This window comes from Puntigrus tetrazona, chromosome 16, assembly GCF_018831695.1.
Source record: "Puntigrus tetrazona isolate hp1 chromosome 16, ASM1883169v1, whole genome shotgun sequence".
NCBI lineage: Eukaryota > Metazoa > Chordata > Actinopteri > Cypriniformes > Cyprinidae > Puntigrus > Puntigrus tetrazona.
Genome location: NC_056714.1, coordinates 8282432 through 8304855, shown reverse-complemented (window position 1 = coordinate 8304855; position 22424 = coordinate 8282432). Strand labels below are relative to the sequence as shown.

The 22424-nt window shown below is 37.4% G+C and overlaps 1 protein-coding gene and 1 pseudogene across 1 annotated transcript; both read left to right on the top strand.

Annotated features, from left to right (window-relative positions):
• Positions 1–2543: 2543 nt before the first annotated feature.
• LOC122360912 lies at positions 2544–6074 on the top strand (annotated as a pseudogene).
• Positions 6075–6374: 300 nt separating this feature from the next.
• LOC122360914 (sorting nexin-10B-like) lies at positions 6375–8830 on the top strand. Its single transcript, XM_043261753.1, is given in 5 exon segments — positions 6375–7138; positions 7224–7324; positions 8172–8236; positions 8239–8272; positions 8441–8830. Coding segments are annotated over 5 exon segments (507 nt in total). The 5' UTR covers positions 6375–7045; the 3' UTR covers positions 8655–8830.
• Positions 8831–22424: the final 13594 nt, after the last annotated feature.

Sequence of the window (22424 nt, the reverse complement as noted above, 5' to 3'; positions counted from 1 at the left end):
ATGCACAGGTGAAGCGATCGTATTTAATGTCAGCCGTTCAGATTTCTTTGGTGTAAATCAGCTGACCCTCTCACAAACTGCTGGATGAATTAAGCTCCACAGAACACTTTCATTAAATTGAACTCAAACTAATCTGTTCAGGGTTCATGGGGTTGACAAGCCACAAAAAAACAACATGTCTGACACGGCCGGCACGAGCGTACCTGTAACCTGAGCCGAGGGACGGTGGCGTGCCAAAACTCGGCAACCCTCACGCTGAGAAAGAGTCCAGTTAGACCGGATCCCCACCCCACACATCAACCCTCCTCGCCCCTCGAGTGCGGGCCAGGCCTGCACAGTGGGGTCCCTCCATCTGGACACATTTCTACCCTGACAGGAGACATGGCTGCATTAAAGAACGTATTCACATACGGCCCACTCAGGACTGTCACTGCTGGAGATGGAGAGCAGACCGGAGGACTGAGAGAAAGAGAGAGAGGGAAATCTGGGATTTCGCTTGAGCGCTACAGACCTCTCATTCTATAGCCCATCTGTCAAGCATTATGGACCCGGGCCCTCAGCTCCTCCTACACACAGAACGTACAGAGGGGATCGTTTCTGCCTAAAAAACAAAAGAAAAAACATTATGAAGATGAAATGACAATGAGCATTAAAAAAATAAATAAATAAAATAAAAAAATAATTTTATATATATATATATATATATATATATATATATATATATATATATATATATATATATATATATATATATTTTTTTTTTTTTTTTTTATTATTATTATTATTATTATTATTATTATTATTAAGTTATATTGACACCACATTTAAGATGTAACAGCATGGTTTACATAACACATTGAATATGAAATGCGTTTGTTAAGTGCAGTACAGAATTATAAAAAATTAAAAACTGCCTTAAAAAGGTGGGGGAAAAAAACTTAACTGATGTTGAAAAAAAATAGCTTGTATAGCAGTTTCACAGAATGTCAAAAGGAGTTATAAAGTTACTAAAGAAGTTATAAAGTAAATAAAGCAAACTTAAATGAATGTTAAATGTGCTTTAACAAATGTAATAAAAAGTTTTACCAGTTATCTCGTAAAAATGAAACTTTTTATGAGGAACAAAACAACTACTGCAAATGGAGACGACAAAAGATTTATGAATGGATAATAGCGACCTCTTGCGGACACAGTATAGAAGATAAAAGAGGCAAGGGTTGGTTTGAAATCAAGTAAGTAAGTTTAGAAAGTCCGGATTTTGTGGCTTTCGTTTTGTCAGTTTGCTAGTTTAAATATTAAGCAAGTAAATGTAAAGTAAATTAAGTTAAAATAATAGGTATAAAAAAAATAAGAATTTGTTTGTGGTAGGTTTGTGAAACTCAACCAAATATTTATTTTTGCTATTGGTTGAACAACTGAACCAATCCGATTCAAAAGCCTCTCTGATTGGAAAGCTTAGAACTGTCAATCATTCCTAAAGTGGGAGGGGCTTAGCTCTACACACCGAAACCAGTGGTCAGTTACGTTTAAGCGTCCTAAAGTAAAGAGCTCCGTATTATTAACACTGTAAAATAACTCTCCTATGTAGAAGAGGTTTAGATGCATTCTTCGACTAATATTACCATCATTACTGATTGTATTATTATTAAAGCGTTTTTGCATAAAACATATGTATTAATTTGCCTCAGATCTGATCGTAAATTTGTGATATATATATATATATATATATATATATATATATATATATATATATATATATATATATATATATATATATATATATTTTTTTTTTTTTTTTTAAATAAATCCATTCAACCATAGGTTGATACATGCATGAGATCACGTGAGCGCATCATCCTTAAACGTGGGTGGATCTAAAGATCCGCATTAATACTAATATCCCACTCCTTATTTAGGCTTAATGCAAATATTGACTGATTACAGTCTGAACCAGACACTATCTATAGAATAATAATAACAATAATTAATATTGTTTCACGATTATTATTTTAACAATAACAATTGTTATTATTATTGTCATTATAATCATAATAACAATATTATTATCGTTGTTGTTAATAACAATATTATTGTTGTTATAAGACAAAAGGTCTAAAGGTCGTTTTTAATCCGAGACTGAATTTTTTTTTGATACGATTACATGACACTGATAAATCTAAGATCACTGAACCCACGCTGTTGGGTTGCACAAAACGAGTGGCGCATGCGCCTCCAGTGTCCTTTGACAATACTACATATGTGACAGCAACACAACGTATCTTACTTTCCCTGTCTTTCGCAAACCAAAACGCTAAAGTTTCCACGTGCAACAAATCCCCGACGTTCTTTTCCGGCTCACAAAAACTGGCATTAAAGCTGCAAAGGCGGCAATACGAATGCAAATTGTTCCAAATGCACTGTTAGCCGCTAGTAAAGCCGAAGCTAACACATCTGAACACGTCCTGCGCGTGAAAACAGAAAACTCTGTGTCTGTGCGCACTGAGAAATTCAGCCGTGTCTTGCTCTCGGGATGCGCCTTTAAGGATTCCTCCCCCGGCTTTCCTGGACTGACCTCTTCCCTTTGAAACCACTTCCTCCCCTTTCTCCCAATCGGCCATGTTTAATTTGACTCATTCATGAAAAGTTATGTAAACACAACAGTAAAGCCATGGCCGCGAAAGCTACGCAGTGAGCGATGCTCGGTTACAGAGCTGCATCGTGATCTTCCGTGTGGACGCGGCGCGTCGTTTCGTGCAGAGCGAGCGTTAATCAGCAGCAGTGGGAATAAAGAATAGCGCGCGAGGCTTCGCCAGGTGGGCACGCGCTCTTACCGAATTCACATCAGTGGCGTAGAAACTAAAGGATAGCGTTTAATACACGAAGTCATTCATAACGTTAGCCTGCTCGGTCCGCGACTAAGAAAGTTTAGTTCGTGGGAAACGATACGTCAAGCATATAAGCGGCGACTTCTCCGGCAGCGACGTATTGTTGCCATTGTTTATCCAAGAAATTCCCGTTTGCTCCTCTTGTCATCGCTTGACACATTAAGAGCAAACAAAACAAATGCATTCGTTTCAATGGAAAATGCTTTTATTATTATTATTAGTATTATTATTTTCGACCTCAGCGTTGCACGTGTGTTCTATGCGTGTCATTTTTGTTAAGTTTTCCTTTAAGGCCTATATTTTGACAAACCTAAATTGTCATCACTGGCTAGTTTCCCCTAAGCTCCCCTCATGTCAAATGATCTCATTTTAATTGCTACACTTAACAAGGTGCCTTATTGAAGTGTGGTTTTGTTCAATAGGAAATCATGAGGAAAAAGCAGAATGTGAAAAACAGGAAAGCAGAAGAGACGACGGTCGTCCAGGAGTTTGCGGTGGAAAAAATAATCCGCAGGAGAGTCAACGATGGAAAAGTCGAATACTATCTAAAGTGGAAAGGCTTCACGGAGTGAGTTTCTGGAAGCAGGCGCTGCCCGTGTGTCAGGTATTAGGAATACTTACCACAATATGACATGTCTGCCGTGCTTTCCACAGTGCGGAGAATACCTGGGAGCCAGAGGACAACCTGGACTGTCCTGAACTGATAGAAGAGTTTCTCAGAAACCTAACCGTCTCAGGAGAGACCGAACGAGAGGGTGTCAGTCTCTTGACCTGGAGGTCCGGCCCAAGCAAGAGTTAACCGAGCTGGATGCTGATATGGTTAGTGTCTTTATATACTGTACTGGTGCGTTTACCTTCACTACTGTTGCCATATTAGTGAGCATTTTGTACCCCAAAATACATCAAATTTAATAATGTTAGATAACTACCAAATGCTTGCCATAATATGAATAACTGTAAGTGCATTGTATAGAGCAAAGGAGTTCGGTTTCCAAAGAGTTTAGTTTTAATCAGGCACACCTAAACCAGCTAATCAAGGGATTGTTAGAGGAGGTGGAGCTAAACTCTGCAGCCTGGACCTTCAGGAGCAGGATTAAACACCTTTGCTACAGAGTTTTAGTCTTGTACATGTTTTCCAAAAACTATATATATAACGTATGCATCCCTCTCGTCAGGCTTTATGATCGTTTGATTGTGTGTCTGGAATAATGCAGGCTCACCAGCAGCCTCAGGAGGAGCTCATCGAGAGGGGAACGAGGAGGTTGATGATCATAACGCCGAGATCCCAGCAGGCCAGTCCAGCAACCCAGAACCAGACTGCATCATCGGATGCACAGATCAACAAGGAGAGCTCATGTTCCTCATCAAGTGGTACAATTTCTACACTGGACCATATGTGGAGTTTCTCTACACTCTTAATTTTGAATGCTGTGATGCTATTTTTAAATATTTAATCAATGCACTGATATTTTTTTTTTTTTATCAGATCAGGCTTTTATAGGCAACTACATTTTAACTCTCGGCTTTAATGCTTGCATCAAAGCGTCTGTACTGGCAAGCTGTTTAGATAAGCATCAAGCTTTGTTGTCATTTCCACAATATCAGTGATATTATAAAACTAAAATAAACAGTAACTGTAATGCATTTTTTTAATTCTGTTCATCTAGTTGCCAAAACAACATTTAGAATCATAATTTATCTTAACGTAATGTAATAAAGGAACAGAAACTGAAATAAAATTGAACAAAAGCTATATACCAACACCAATAACAATGACAAACACATGACAAAACTGAAACCAGAAAATACATATTTTATATATATATATATATATATATATATATAAATGTAATATCACTGAGATAATATTTGTTTCTATATTCACTTTTATATTATTAAAATGATATATTTTAAATCAGCTTTTTTATATTTTTAGTTTTAGCTATTTTTACATGCACTGTATTCATTGTATACTCTTGTCATTTTTATAATATTTTGGTATACTTTTTTACTGTTTTAAAATTCTTGCCTAAAAGAATTTTTATTCCAGTTTCATAGTTATTTTTGCACCCAAACTTATTTTATTTCCGCTATTCGCCAAGTGCTTTGCCTAATATTCCTGTTTTATTTTAGGCTCATTTCAGTTGGCTAAAAAACATTTTAGTTTTTGTTTAACGCTGAGCTGTTACCGCCGTTTCCTTTCTTTTTCGTGCCTATGCTTCTCTTCAAAACAAAAAACGGAGAGAAAGGATGAAAGCAAAAGCAAAGCGCGCAGAGCAGTTTGCTGTAATCCACGTCTGCAGCTGCCGATTATGCGCTTTTGATTTCCTGTATTTGTCCATTAACGCTTTCCTTCGTCTCAGGAAAAACGCCGACGAGGTGGCTTTACTGTCGGCCGGAGAGGCCAGTAAAAGGTGGCCAGAGATGGTGATCCGCTTTTACGAGGACAAGCTGACCTGGCACGGAGAAGACGAGCAGTGAGAGAGAAATATGTAGCAGTGGACACTACTGTACCTCCCGGCAGCTTTAAACACACACAAACACTGTGGCATAGGTTTACCGTTTGATGTACCGTGTATTCAAAGTGTGCGAATCCACACTCCAATGTGAAGCTCTTCCCCGCACACCGACCTGTAGAAATGTGACCGGAGCGCTAGGGCTCTGCTGTAGTGTATGGTTTTACGTGGTTTACTAATCATTCAGATGTCGTCGTATCTCTCGCTCCGTTGTTTGAAAGTTCATTCGTGACGTTTATCATTCTGTCCTCTTCGTTACTATGATCTAAACTGTGATTACGCATAGGAGATGACGCCGGGTGGCACAAAACCTGCCGGAGAGAGAGCAACTGTTTGATGTGTAGATGTACTGTTATCCCCCCCACCCCCTGGCCGCGCACTTATTCAAGTTATACTGTGACGGATCCCGTGATCTGCGAGGGTTACACGCAGGTAGAAGATTTGCACAAAGCCCATTCTAGAATGTAGCCTATACAATCACGTTTTTTTTGTGTCGGTTTCGTAGCGGTAGCGTAAACGGGCCGTTTGGGGTTTCGAGGTTTCGTGTTTTGAGCCGTTTGTCCTGCAGTTTCGATCTCGTGCGCTTCCTGTTTTCTGTAAAGATCACTGTTAACCTTTAATCTCGAGTAAGGAATCTCTAGGTGCTTTAAATAAACATAAAATTACCTCAAAAGTGTTGTGATTGTTCTTGCGTTACGTCAGTCTTCTGTAAATAAGTTTTAAAACAAACGACTATAATAACTAGCTACCTTTGGTACGTTTTAGTAACAATGAGATATTTTATAATGTTGTTTGTATTTTATTCATATAATAATAATCTGAATTTGTTTCAAAAGTTTTTGAACGGTAAGATTTTTTGGTGTTTTTTTTCTGCTCACCAAACCTGCTTTTATTTGATTCAAAGTAACAGTAAAAAAGTTACTTATTTTTATTATTCAAAATAACTTTTCTATTTGAATAGTTTTAAAATGTAATTAATTCCTATGATTTCAAATCTGAATTTTTAGCATCATTGCTCCATCACGACGCTTTACAAATCATTTAATATTATGATAATAGAACGTTAAGAATTGTCTAAAATAGAAATATTTTGTATTACAGCAAAAATGCTGAAAATGTTTACTTTTTTATTTTGATCTTGTTTTATTTATTTTTTTACAGGTCTATATATTTTTGCTGCTTTTTTCTATTTTAATTCCAGTAATGAACATGTTTTTAATTCCAGCTAAATGTAATAAACCCGTTGTTATCCGTGATATCAAGAGGTTTGAGAAGCCAATACATGAATAACTGCGTAGTTGTTTCAAACACGCAGGCGTTATGATTACGGTACCCATTTTTTCCAGCTGCTTTTTCGTGCTCTTTTTATTTTTATGGCAGCGCTAGTCTGCTCCGTCTCTGGTGGCTGGTAAAAATGAAGCACCGCTGTCCGTCAGAGACACCAAATGAGCTTGGATGTTTTTCCCCAGTCTACAGTTCCCATGAATCAGCCCCGGTTGGTCAACAAGCCCAATGTCTCATGAAAATACTTCCCTTTTTATTCTTCCCATTTTTTTTAAACCTCTGAGCACTGAGTACATGTGTCCTTGTCCAGTCTGAGTTTGTGAGCGTGTGCGTGAGGTATCCTCAAGCGTTCTTGGACTTATGCAGGAATTCACCGGCGTGTGGGTGAGGGATCCTCGCATCCAGAAAGAGGATTTCTGGCATGCTTACATGGATTATGAAATCTGTATACATGTAAGTGCAGTGAGAACATAAGCTACATTATATATGAAGAGGGCAGCAACCTCTTGACCTCTCTTATTATTTCACATTTACTCAGACAAACAGTTTGGCCTTCACTAAGAAGAGTTCCTGCGTGCGGCGGAGATACAGCGAGTTCGTGTGGCTAAGAAAAAAGCTACAGGAAAATGCCATGCTCATGTATGTAACCACGCGTCCCGTTATTGATGTTTACTTCGATCGCTGATGGTTAATGGTTTGTGATTGGGTCAATGATGTTAAACACTTTATGAAAATGTCATAACCCACATTTTTAGACAATTTTATCGATATCCTTGTTTCATGCATTATCCTATCTGGATAGATTTTGTACAATTTAATACAGAAATTAACACGATCATCATAGAAGGATGATTGAGCAAAGAATGAAAGAAACATTTTAGTGAATGTATTTTTTAACAAATAAATATGAGCGTCTGACATTTGTTATTTTGATAAATAAATTAGAGGTCATCGAAGCATTGACCCAGTTTGTATCCTGGTTAATAAAAAAAAAAATACTAATTGCTTATTGTTGCTAATTACTAGTTACTACCACTTTAGCATTTATAAATATTCATTAAAGCAAGCATTTATTATTTCTTTTATATTTTTAGATTATTTTGAATAATTTTGCTGTAATTTTTGGTAATTAAAATTAGCATAAGCGTAAGTTTTTCTTCTTTTTTTTTTTTTTTTTGGTCACACTTTTGGTCACTGTTTGGGAACCAATATTATCTAACATATGACTTTTTCCTAATAAACTCCTAATTAATGCTACTAACGCTTATTAGTCAAGTACGGTAGTTAAGTTTAGGTATTGAATAGAATATGGTCGGGCATTAATATGTGCTTTATAAGTATAATAAACAACCAATATGCTTACTGGTATGCTAATTACCATATTATGCAGCTGTATTGTAGCCATGTTAAAATAAACGTTTACTCATTAGACATTTTCTATTTGACAAACGTAAACTGAACTTCTGTTGTTGTCTCTGAATTGCAGAACCCATCTACCCAAACTTCCTCCAAAAAACCCGTTCTTCAGTCTCAACAATGCCAGAGAGATCGGGCCCGCATGGAAGGGCTCAGGAAATTTCTAGAAGAGTGAGTATCAAACTAGATCTACAGAACGGCAAACACAAAACCGTGACCGCTGAGAACACATTAAGCTTGCGATCTTGGTTCTTCATCTCTTCGGTCTCAAAAAAACACAGCAGCTGAAATTGCTTTTGGTTTCTGTGATCAGTTACTGCATATACTTGCATCCTCAAGGGTGGTTCACAGCCCGGTGCTGCTTTCGGACAGCTGCTTGCATCTCTTCCTGCAGTCCCAGCTAAGCGTGAAGAAAATGGAGGCCTGCGCCAAAGGCCGGAGTCGCTACACTGTCTCTGAGGCCATCTGCAGTTTCGCCTCAGGAAACAAACGCTTTGAATCTCAGTCTGAAGACAGCATGGAAGAAGAGGACGATAACTGTGAATCAGACTGATGGACTATTTTCTGCTAAGACATTGCTGAGGAGCGTAACGTTCAACGCTGAAGATTACACGAGGAGACGAAGCAACGGGGAAAAAGTTACCATCATTGTTGCAGCGCTCTTACTCTCTGTATCGATGAATCTGTACTGATGAAGATAACCTAATAAATTCATTTATTTAAACCGCATTAATGTCTTCCTTGGCAATCGAGTGAATGTATAAAAGCATAATGTGGCCTGTGCGGAAGACAGTTTGTTGTTAAAACTACAGATGCGCGCTGAGAGGTTTACGAGAGGGAATTTATGCTCGCGCGTGAAGTCCCTTAAACGCAATAACCGCGTCCTAATAAGCAAATACAGAGCATTAAGATATTATGTGATTTAAACCCGCCCTCGCGGAGCTAAATCCTAATAATAATCTCTGCTCAAACCATTTTATTGCCATACTTAGCCATAAAAGATCATTGTCTGGATGTCATACAAATCGCGCCTTCTCGTAAATATTTAACAGTCGCGCGAGGCCGCGCGTGACCAACAGATGGCGCCGCCGCTCTTCCGCCTGTTTTTCCGGTCCCGCAGAACCAAAACCATAAACATTTCATCGCAGAGGGAAAAAAGCCCTCGAAGCTAGCAGTATTTTCCCTTTTTCGAATCGTCCATTGCTTGCGCAGGCTTTGACGGGGATATCAAATCATCGAGACGTTTCAGTGCGGGAGGATAAAGATAGGACCTGTTCTATCGCCACAAGCAAGGGGTTTAAAGTATAGCCAAGCATCATCAAATAAACTAAATTATATCTAAAATCATTAAAATAAAATTTAGGCCAGAACAAAGGGTCACGGTGGGGCCGGTATAGTAAGGCCCCGTCAGATAGGCTTTGATTATGGCAAGCCATTTTAACATTTAATCCATACTAGTACTATTTTCCTGCTACTAGTACTTATTTATTAGATACGAGTACGTTCTCATTAGACGCCAGTACTTATTCATTAGGCACTAATATGTATTTTTTTTAGATACTAATACTCATTCATTAGATACTAGTACCTACTGATTCATCAAATACTAGTACTTATCTATTAGATACTATAACGATGGCTGTGCTGTGATTTTGGCTATATGTAAAATAGAGTTAGAATATGTATTTTAACTGAAAGCTCTGCTCCACTCAGCCACTGGCTGAACAGAGCAGACCCAGAGAGAGGTGTGTGTGCGCTGGGAAAACAAGACAGTCGGTCACAGACACTCGCAAGGTTTGTCCGAGAAGTCGCTCGAATTGTCGCAAGTCACTTTTTTGGAAAAATGTTTCCAAGGGGGTTTGAAAAGTCGCAAAATCCAACGAAAAACTGGTTGACAAAACTGGGGATGTCCTGGGCGCCATGAGTGAGTTTCTGCACGAGGGTGCCCTCTGGCTATGAGTATGACTGAAAATAAATGACATGAACTGAGTTCTCAGTATTGCTTACAAAACCCTAATTCATAAAAATAAAAAATAAATGCATTAATTAAGAACTTTGAGGTACACATATGCAAATCCTTACGTCTTTTTTCTCTTGCAGCTATATATTTATTACTATATGTATTCTTAAATACTCAGTTTTGTATATTATAGTAAAATAGTGATATTACAAAAGCAATATTGCTCATTTTGTTTAATGTTTTATTTAGAAATAATAATAATCATTATTAGTTATATTGAAATATAAAAACAAAATTTGATTAGCATTTTTATGTCCTAATGTTAAGAGAAAAGGGAACATGGTTTGCTATAGTGTTGATTCTAATATTTCAATAAAATAGATGTTTTACCAATAAAAGTGGTGAGACTATAAATGAATTACTTTTAATCATGAATTTGTTTGATCTCCGTTTTAAGTCAGATCTGGAAACAACACCAATGCTGTGAATTTGAGGAGGAAACCATACTAAATCTGTCTGGAGGCGCAGAAATTACACACTTCACCTTAAAGAAAGAGTCACACTGACACTTTCAGTAAAAAGACTTCCCTCGTCCCGTCTCCTCCAGTCTTAGTTGTACCTCTCACACCGCAGGCAAAGGCTCACATGTGCAAAGTCGCCCAACAGGTTGAAATGTTCCTCTAATCGCCTGCCCCCTGAACATCGCTCGCCGCAGCTCCCCTAAGAACCCTGACGGCCAGCTGCTGCTGTCTCTCTAACGATGGAGACCGTCTTAATAGGCTCTGCACACACTCAGCTGCCTGATAGCGGCGCTGGCAGCACCGGGCCCGAGACTCCCACTGGAGGCACAAATACCAGTAAAAGAGTCTGGAGGTGTGTATGCGTCAAACAGACAAGGCGCTCTAACGGTTGTATGGGGGCAATACCATGTTGACAGGCAGCAGAGTCGGCGCAGGCTGCTGTGTTGGTTAATGTCAGCGGCCTGTCATGCTGTCCACCTTCTGAGATGACGTGCTTGGCCCTTGCTGTGACATCTTCATGAGGTGTATTATTTATTCAGCGGGCCAGTCAGAACAACTGAAAGGTGACATTTGAATTATATTGTAACAGCTAAAGCATCTTTTTCTGTGAGCTCCTTCACTTAGTGAATCATGTTGATTCAACAGATAGAGACACAAGCCAAAAATGTAAAATAATAACTTTTCAGAAATGAATTAACGCTCTTAAACAGTTGCGCTCATTGTCATTGTCACTATCATTGTCATACTACAGTGCTGATTTGAAATGTTTTTGTAATGTGAGTACAGCAAGGAGTTTAATTTAGAAATAAAATAAATTTCTCATAAGCATACATCATGACTTTTAACTTTTGTTGAAATACATTATATATATATATATATATATATATATATATATATATATGTATATATATATATATATATATATATATATATATATATATGTATATATATATATATATATATATATATATATATATATATATATATATATATATGTATATATATATATATATATACAGTATATCTAAAGAAGTATACTTGTTTTGTAAAGTATATTTAATAATTTATATATATATTCAACTTCATAACAAATGTTCATAAATACAAATATGTTTGCATGAATGAAAGTTATATATTTAAGTATATTTTAATGTATTATAAATTTTCACTTTTCATTTAATTGCAATGAGAATTACAATTATGCATTTAAAAAGTCTATAATAAGTGTAATAAATGCTATGCCGACATGCTGCTTTTTCCATATAGCACAAGGCAAGTTATCAACAAAATATTTGACTATACATTAACAGATCAAGCACAGATATTCATATGAACATACTTTTTAGCTTTTATAGCTTTGTACTATATTGCTTTACTGTGTCATGTGTGGTTAGCACCCCCTTTACCTTTAAATCTATTTAAATGTTCATTTGTTAACTGAAAAAGTACTTTTTGTAAAAAGCAATTCCTATTGAACTCTAAGCCTTGTACACCATCTGCTTCTACAGATCGCTAAAAGGAAGCTATGCTATGCTAATGTCATACGCCGTTAAGCTAGAACACAAATCTGACACATTTGCTACATTAATTAGATTACTGTGTCGTCCGGAGGTGAGGGTGATATTCATTATAAATTCATAATCGGGGAAACAAAGGGCTCCCGGCTGCATGACTGACAGGTAAAGTCACCTTTGGACCTCCTCTACTCAGCATAGACCAGCGAGGGCGGCAGGGAGCACACCAAATTGGGGTTGAGAGGACACACCGCTGAAGCTGTCTTATTAAACCACACAGGGTTTGTCGAGTTGTCTGTGATGTGTGAGAGAGAGAGAGAGAGAGAGAGCGTAGCGAGAGAGAGAGAGATAGAAATTGTGGGTGTGAAGGCACAGAGCACAGTGGGCCGGAGTGTACCGTATGCATTACCCCCTCCCGTCACTTTCACACACGGCGGTAATGAAGCTGTCATGGCCGCCAGCATGTGGACATGGTTGATATTCAAATGAGGCGCCGTTCACCTGCTGAAGACAGACCAGTCCAATTATGGGCTTAGGGCAGAGACCAGGTCCAGGAATATGGCAGATACACTATTCCACTGCGATTATTTCAGCCTGGAAATGATTTTTTCTAGAAAAATCACCTTGCAGTGTTTAAGAAAACTATGGTGAATGCATTGTTAAAGGAGGCATCGATTGCCCGTTTTCAACAAGTTGAAAGGGTCCTCATGAAATGTCTGCAACATACTTTAGTTAACTCCTCAATGGTCATGAAAAAAACAACACCTTTTTACTTTGTCAAAAACAGCTCTGTTCACAGCGACCCATTTCAGTGCACGTCTCTTTAAATGCTAATGAGCTACTGCTTGGCAACACTGTTGCTACAGCTGCTGAAGGGCACAGAGGAAAATGTCAGACAAGGTACAGCTGAGGCAGAAATATGCTTATATGATTATACAGTCTGATCTACATGGCTTGATAAATAAAACAGTTCAGGTTTTTTTGGCAATTAAAAAAACATACTGCTAAGAAACATTTATATGCAAACACCATTTTACATCCGGTGTCCAGTGTCTTGCCATTTATACAGAATATTCTTTGGGAAAACAGCAAGTTATTCAATTGTACACCATTTTTACATTTTATGTTTTTATGTTGCACTTGATTATAGGCGGTCATCTCATGTAATACTGGCGCCTAGTGGTGTGGGCGTACAGTAGCCACTCATGAAAAGAACTTACTTTACTTTTGTACTACCCTCTATTCAAAGACATATTTTCACCATGAATTATTTGCTTTTTGCTAAAATTGAAAACTGAAAATGTTCTAAACCACTGATATAACTGGAGCCTTTATCTCATGTGAGTGTACACCATTTTACACATCTGTCAAAGTACAATTCATTTCTTTAAAACGTTAGTAATGAAAAAAATTACTGATTGCCTCTTTAGGGAGGATAGTCAATAGCAGACCCGATGGGCCTCTTTTGCTGTCTCCCAAATGGGGAGGAGTATTGTGACAGTAAATTTCTTGCAACGTGCAGCTAATAGGAAGCCATTTCAGATGCTGCTATTGGACTTCAGCGTTATACTATAGCTCCACTCTGGGAGAGCTATTGACTAGTCTGTAATTGTCTGTTTCCTCTTCTACAGACTGTTAACCTTGAGGCTGCCACGGGGAAGAGGAGCAGGAATGGCCATGGCTGTCAGTCCCGCTCCACTGTCATGACAGCACTAAAAACTGAGCAGACCTTCACCTTCAAGCAAGTTTGGAGCGAGCGCTTATCTTACATCTGATGCCAGGGTTTTTCAACAAGAGGTCCTCCACGGGGCTGAGGATCTACGAGGAAAGCAGAGAATTTTTCTAAAGGTTCTGAACCATGACATTTGAGGAATTCTAACTGTTCTAACATTCTAGGAATTGATCCGTCGAATTTGACTGCGTAGCAGTGTTTTCATAATTTCAATATATATTAATGAACTGAATACAATGAAGTACTGTTTTTATATGGTTAAAAATCAGCGAGAGCAAAATGTATCCCCGATACGTGTTGAGTTAGTTTTGAGAAATGCTTATGAATCTATTGTGTGTGTGTTTCTGTGTTCATCATAGTGTGTGGAAGTCATCTGTTCATGCTGAATAGGCAGGATGAATTCTCCACAAACAGAAGCTACAAAAAGGTGACAGAGAGGGAATGACTCACAGGGGACACATACCATCTGCTTCAGGGCTTATCAGCACTTTTTATGATACGACTGCGTCTCAATATACATATGCTCCACTCATACATGCATCCAAGTCGTATTTACTATTATTCAGCTTGCATTTGATCTTTATTGAGTTTATATGCATGTACAAATGGATCGATATGAAAAGCTACCATTCGGCAATCACATCGGATACAGTAATTGTTTGTTATTTTACAGTTAACCTAATGGCGCAAGTGAATGTTTGGGAAATGAAAAACAGCATACAACTGCAAAATTACCTAGATTATCACGGAGTATAGAAAGCTTACTAAAAGCCTCCAGATGAGTCAACTTGTTTAATTTTGTGACTTAGCGATTCAGTGAAAACTATGGTGGATTTATGCGCTTTGACAAAACATATGATATTTAGAAAAGAAAATAGTATGCGTTATCACATTTTAAAATAAAGTTATTTGTTCATATATATTATTATATATACTATATATATATATATATATATATATATATATATATATATATAAGAAAAGAAAAATGTTATTTATATATTAAATCAATTTATATAAATATAATATAAATATATATGTAAATATATTTTATAAATTTATATATAATATAAATATATATATATATATATATATACACACACACACATAAACATACATTTTATACACAGTACACATATGATTAATACATAATTAATTAACAGAATTAAAAAGGTTAAAAACATGAAGGTCTGATCTAAACAAAAGTGAGCTGTAAGCAAATCATGTAAAATCATATTCAAACTAATGAATAAATCAAAACTAATGTACTATCAATTCATCTAAATGTGTTGGATTTTTAAGCCAAGTGGATTTTTGAATACAACTTACAAATAAAAATGTATACTTGACAATTATAGCTTCTATCATTAATATGAAATAAAATCATATCTAGTGCACCAACTGTACCAGACACCCAAAAATGTCGTGACAAAAAAGATAGCAGCTATTTATATAGACAATGAAGATCCTAAGCAATGTGTTGTGATAGGATGCCAGCAAAAACACACAGCCGCTTGCTTGAAATTGAATTACAAACATACAGACACAGGTACAGTGATCTACAATACAAGATCCTCTTAAGGGGCTTCTTGTGTCTTTCATTACAATATATCGCTCTATCACCTTGCAATAACTCATTGTCTTCCATCAGATCCGGACTGCAGTGAAGGGAGGGGATTAAATCTATGTGTCCTGTCTCAACATTCAGCTCCATCTGAAGAACAGCAGCGCCATGCCCACACTGCCACCAAAGCCAGACATCTTCCCGTCACTCACTCTGTCGGCAGGGAAATGAATCTGGATGCAGCATCTCCCCATTCATCAGCCTTGACAGGCTACCTTTGCCTGGTTCCGCTCGGATGGGGTCCCCGTCATGCGGCGGGAAACATATTCTGCTGGAGATGAAGAAATTGCTGTGTGTACAGTGCTGTGAAGCGACTTCGTGAGCGAGTGTCATTTGGTTGGTTGGAGTATTAAACGGCATCAGTTGGCCTCATCTCACAAATACTTCTAGAGAGGCAAATCAAAGATATGTTTTATATTGCAATCTTTTTTTCAGATTTTTCATATTATAATGGGTTGATATATACATATAGCATCTTACATACTAAATGTATTTGTATGAAAGGTACTTTTGAAGAAAGGGAATGTATCTTCACAACCATATATTTGTCGGAGTATCCTGCGTATTTTGCTAAATATTGATCAGTGAGTATTTGTGATGACAGCACAATTGTGATACAGCATTAAAAATCAAGACACAGTATTAGCAGTTCTTTGTTTTTAAATGTTCTTTACGTGGCATTTTGTAAATTAATTCCTGAATAAGATCAGCATTTTTAAATGCATCAGATGATGAATAATTCAATGATTTATTCATTAAGAAACTGCCCTCATTAAAGAAATACTACAAAGTAGGTGAAAACAGTATGTAAAGGAGTAGTATGTCTGAATTTACAGTGTTTTTAAAGGATGTATTCAATAGACTGTACCATTGTTTAGCGTATTGTTCAGCTAAAGAATTGGCTTAGAATAAACAAAAATTACCAAAAAGTATACAAATTCTCAAAAAGTCTGCAAAAATGTATGAGATCATGTTTTTACATTACATCCTTAATTTGGTTTGGTCTTAATTCAGTCCCACCCTGTCTTGGCCTTGGCATGTTTTGCTCTCGAGCCCTTACTTAGTCTTATTCTTGACTTGGTCTTCGGTGCAGCTCAGCACTACAGTCTCATTTTCATCTACATAAAATTCAGTATCTGTCCTCACTAAGGTCTATCCGCAGGAGAGCTGTGAATGGTAGTAAAGCCACTTTCATTCTTGTACTTTAGTGGGTCATGTGACAATGGCAAACATACCAGATCCAGATCCATTTCATTCATAACAAGACATTCCAGTATATATATAGTATTATTTATTGTGTATTATATATATATATTTACATATATATATTTTTTTTTCACCAGTTGCTAAATAATTGCTTATAGGCGTGTAATGTGGGCTTATAGAATCTGTGTTTTGAACTAAACAGTTAAATGAATAATTTTACCTCTTGTCAACACCTGCTGATGTATCGATGCCAACCTGCAAACACACCTAAAAAAAGTCACCACAAATACAGACTTGATTCATGAACAAGCAGTAAACAAAAGAAACACTTCAATCGTCCCTCTTTTCACCACTATTCTCATCTGAGAACCAGAATTATCACGGTGTATACATTTGTTTCATCAGCACCCTGCTTGAATCAAACGAATCGGGTTTTTGGATCGCACCTTCAACTTAAATCGCATTCATTACAATACGTTTCCTCCTTCTAACCTGTAGCTGTCATCTGTGGCCCATTGTATTGCACTTATTGAGACAAAGAGCCCTTAGAGAAACCACCTTAAAATAGCACCATTGTAACCTGTTCCTGAATGAATGGAGGCATAACCGATTTCCTCAGACACATTTTAAATAAGTGCGTCCTGCGGTGCTTAAAGGCGCGAGTGTTTCACACAGACCCCTCGACGTGATGGATAACGGTGCCAGAACACAACACCAAGCTAATATCTTGTTAGAGGGAAGAAAAGAAGTGCCCAGTGGGCGAGCTCTGTGTGTGTGTGTGTGTGCGCGGCGTGTGTGTGAGGGCAGTGGAGCTTTGGGAGGAGGGCCTGGTCTCTTGAGGGTCCCTTGTATCCCTGCCAGACGTATAAATCAGCACGTGGCCCACAGCGCAGCTAAGCTAGAAATAAAAAAGCATAAAAGTGTCAGGTAGAAATAGAGGAAGGAGAATTCTTTTATGATGAAACTAAATTCTCCTTACTCTGCAGTAGATCCACTTCCGGTCCGATTGTTCCTCCTGACACCATTCATCGTGCTGCCACAAATGACTCAGAATTACCACACCTGCTTCTGGTATAATACCCCACACAACGGGAGCTTAACACTCCAGGTAATTGTTTCAGAAGGAATTCTTCAGTACGACCTGATGTGACGTTGTACACATGTGTGGTGGTGGGGGATTATATCCACACATACCTGGCCGTGGTGTTGAATGTGACTACAGTGAGATTCATGCTGGTGTCAGTAGCAATCTAGAATGGTCAGGAGTGCATTTTAAATCTAAATCTAATTTTCATTTGTTGAGTTTATTATAAATATACAGTATGCTCGTATTTAATCTGAGAGTAGCGTTACTGAAGCTGCATAAATAAAGTGAGGCATGCGAAAACCACATAAAGTACAATACTAAAATGTCTCAGTTTGTGGTTTTTACTAGTGCGAGCTGATAATTGTTAACTGACCACAGTCTATAGTTTTTGCCTGGTACATTAAAAACAGTGATGATAAAAACATACATTTTTGATGCTACTCATAATGTATACTATAAAAAGTGGATATTGATTTTGAGAATTACTAAAGATTACGTGTCCGAGAAATATTCATCTCAACCTTACATCACAGCAAATGTAGTGTGTGAATGAAGTGGGACAAGAATCCATAACATGCATTGTTAGATTCTTTGGATTTTAGTGAATTCTGTGAAAGGCTGTGATTCAGTTAAATAAATATGTGGGCTGCTGGTTTAATATGCGCTTTATTTGGGCCTGTATATGAGCATAGGCGACATGCATCTTCACTGTAAATGATGCTCTGCACAAACATGATTTATTCTGATTGGGTGTCGATGTTTAGTATTCATCAGCTGCAAAACAAATCGTTCTGAAAGTGATTTATTGCTATAGCTGTGGTATGGAATCTGCTATTCTTTAATGCTGAAGACAATTTTTAAACTATATGTTTATCTTATTATTATATAAAAACTCTATCTTTAATATAATACATAATGTGCAAAGCTATGGTTTATATTATTACATTATATATTTGATCATTTTACCAGTTAAAAATAAAAATAAAATACTTGATTACTTGCTGATATTTTATTTATACCAATTATAGTTGCCTTGATGCTATATTATGTGTATTTTAAGTCATTTAAAGTCTATTGTTCGCTTATCTTTTTTATTTACACTAAAATTATCTGATTACTCAATTATTGTCTGAACCAATCATCTAATTGCTTGATTTCCAAAATAATTATTAGTGACAGCCCTAACAAGCATACACACAAAAACCTATCAACAACACATCTAATGTTGTCACAATACTGATAAATTACCTCCTAATATCGATCCGATATAAAAATCTCTTAACATTGAGAGCAATGTCTTTGTTTTGTTAACGTTAAATTGGCACAATCGGCAGTTGTCTTGAACATGTACTGGCATCTACTGGTGTGGATGTAGCATGGACTAAAGAAAACATTTAATAACTGATACTAATGTAGAAATGTGCTTTTCAGAGTCAGCCGTGTATTCAAGAATCAGTAACAGAGCGATTACTGACATAAGTAGCTGTCCATGTGATTTGAACACATGGCGGCGAGGATCCACATGGCTCGACGCTCTTCCAAGGACTACCTACGATATGGCTAAGTCTTTGTGTGATATGTATTCATTAAATATAAACAATTACTTATGTTCGCGTTTTAATGATCGCGAAATGATGGAGTGGATCTTTAAAACCTGCCCTCCAGCACAGAGTTGCAGGAAATGATCCGCTTGACTTCTGCTCCTGACTCAGTCAGACATCCAGTATTCACAGTGTTATATCAAGAAGCGCAACATGTCCATGACCTCTCCGTGGCGTAAGTCACATGCCAGCACCTCTCCAGAAACCCTGACAGATCTTAGGCACCTCACGGGCTCGAGGTGCTAAATCACCTCAGGGACACTTTGGCCGGAGTCCTCAGAGGAACACAGCCCAGCCGTGAACGTCCAGTCATTCCTGTGACACTTTAAGCTCAGCATTTCCGATCTGATCAAGAACCGTTCTAACATCCTAAACGCTCTGCTTCCAGGACCCAAATCCCAGCTGGATTGTGAATCATAACACTGAGCTTGATGGCCTAAATGTGTGCGTGCCTGTGTCTGGATGCTGTAACATCGACCGTTTCAGACAGGTTTGGCAGCTGCCTTTGGTCTCGGATGACTACGGTGTCAGATGGCTGATTTGTCTTCTCATTGGCCAGCTCACGCTGCGCGAACACACGGGACCATCAGTCATGCGCTAACAAGCGTTAGCATGCCAAGCTGGACCTTTTCTGGCAATCAGAGTCCAGGTGTGCCATTGCAGTAAACAGAGCAGCCCAGTAAATATTCTGCAACGCTGGGACGGACGAGGCGCGTGGGAGAGATGTTTATAGCAGGTGGAAAAACGCTTGTGCGTGCTGATGGCTGATTTATTCTGGGAGAAAATTTGGCACATATATCCACCACTCCGATGGCCAAGCGCGGCTTCATTCTTACATGCACACACACACAGCCATTCTCAATGCTATTTGCTTTCTCTCTCTATTAGACTTTGGATACTGGGGTCTTAAACATGACACACGTGCACTGGGATGACACACACCCACGCTGAGGATCTTGTGCGATTTCAGTGCACAACAAACCTGAAATCTTACTTTATTTTGACAGTACCAATTAACAAGGGGACCGATTTAAAGGAAAAAGCCCAAGCAAATGAGAGCTAAATCATTTTCTTAATCAGTAGTTTTTGTCTTGTTTTCTGGTTTAAAAAAAATACTTGTTGAAGTTGACTTCTTTTTTTACCAAACCATAAAAAGCACAATTTCAGTAACAAAGAAATTTTTAATAAAACCAAATAATATATAATAATATAGCCTTAAGGATTATTAAATGTACAGAAAAATTAATATAATATAAAAATAAAAATAAAATAAAACAATTCAAATTATTAATAAATACTATAATATTACATTAATTATACTAAAATAACACTGAATATACTTTAAAAAAATGAGTACAAGTATCAGTTTTTGTCTACTTTAATAGCGTGAACCTCACTAAATGGGTATATTTATGCTCAAAACAAAAAATATAGTGAACATTTAATTTTGCATTCCTCTGTATTTACAGAATTTATTTAATTTTAAGAAAAATACAAAGCTAAAGCACTGATTATGGAAATTATCGTTGCAGTGTAATGATATTAGAATATTAAAAACCTATTTGTTAAACATATTTAATCTCCTATTTATAGTTTAGTGGTTTTGTTTTGAACTGATTCACTTAGAGCACTGTTTTATGTTAAAGACATATCAAGCCATGGTATTTGTTTGGCTGCAGTACCAGTCGCATTTCAGATGTAAATCTTTGCTAGAAAGCTTTTGGCGTTTGGAGGATCTTTCTGTTACTGACAAATGAGATCTGGCTATGTTCTGCTTCTACCACACAGCCAAATTAACAAGCAGCATGAACAACAATTAATATGGCTCAGAGTCTGCAGGGCACAGGGCTTTTAATGAATAACCCATCGTTTTCCTCTTGTCCTCTCTCTGGTTAACACAAGGCAGCTGATTGCAGACAACACCTCATAAAATGTGTTTCTCAGAGCTCCCTGATACGCAGATGGAGGAAGTCAAGTTTGACTCGTTCTTTCAAAGTCACTGCAAATGCTGAAGAGGAAGGGGTTATAAATGATTTGGGTGTTAAATAATGGCACTGTCTGCACTTGATGACTAAACATTTACCAGCAAGCGGGTTTTCAAAACTAAAAGATTTAAATGGAAGTGCACTGTAACTGAAGGCCTAAAATGCATAGAGAAATAAAATATATAAATAAAAAGTGATTGATTGATTGATGAAACTCCATCAGCATTTCACGTTCCAGATTCCAATAGTGGATTGCTCAGCTGGCACATGCCTTTGGAAATATGTGAAGACTTTTAAGAGCCCTCCAAAAAATTTGATCATGATAAAATACCAGCCTAATTTTACTGTAATTTTTTACATATTTTACAAAATTAAGCTAATTCATAAAATTGTCTGACCTCACTTCATCTGATTCATTTTTTTGCTACGTCGTGCGTATTTTTGGGTTGCATAATTTTTATGAGCTTGTAGAATGACTTAACTACCGTCATTGCGTAGTGACAAATCTACTAGTTAGGATGTATACTAATTAATATATTAAAATACATATGAATTGGTCATGAGACAGCGTTGAGAAATACTGGTAATATGTATCAATGATAACCTGTTCTCAACCAATACAATCCCTGAAATATGATTTATCACAGCGTATACTACAGCTGCGCCCCTATCGGCAACAGGACATTTTTTCATATTAGTATTGTATCTAGTCACAGATTCAGATTTTGTGTAGCTCAGCTGGCAGCGTTATGCGTTGATATGTAGTCGTGGAGTTCGATCCTAGCGCATGTGCTCATAAACTGTATAGCCATTATACATCATGATTTTGCATGCTTTCTGTAAGGGAGTAGGTTTAGGGGGTGGGTTAGGTGTGGTCATTCGTATAAATTACACCGGTGAGATATGTCAGAGTTGCAGTGAGATCGATGTAAAAAAGTCCACTGCGTTTAAACAAGCGCTTATTTTGATTGCTAACGACAGTCATATGTCATGGCCAATATAACGCAGCCCTGGCGTTATTTTACACCGCTATAAGTACAGCTTACCTTTAAAAACATACATATAGGTCGTAATAAAGTAACATGTATCATCA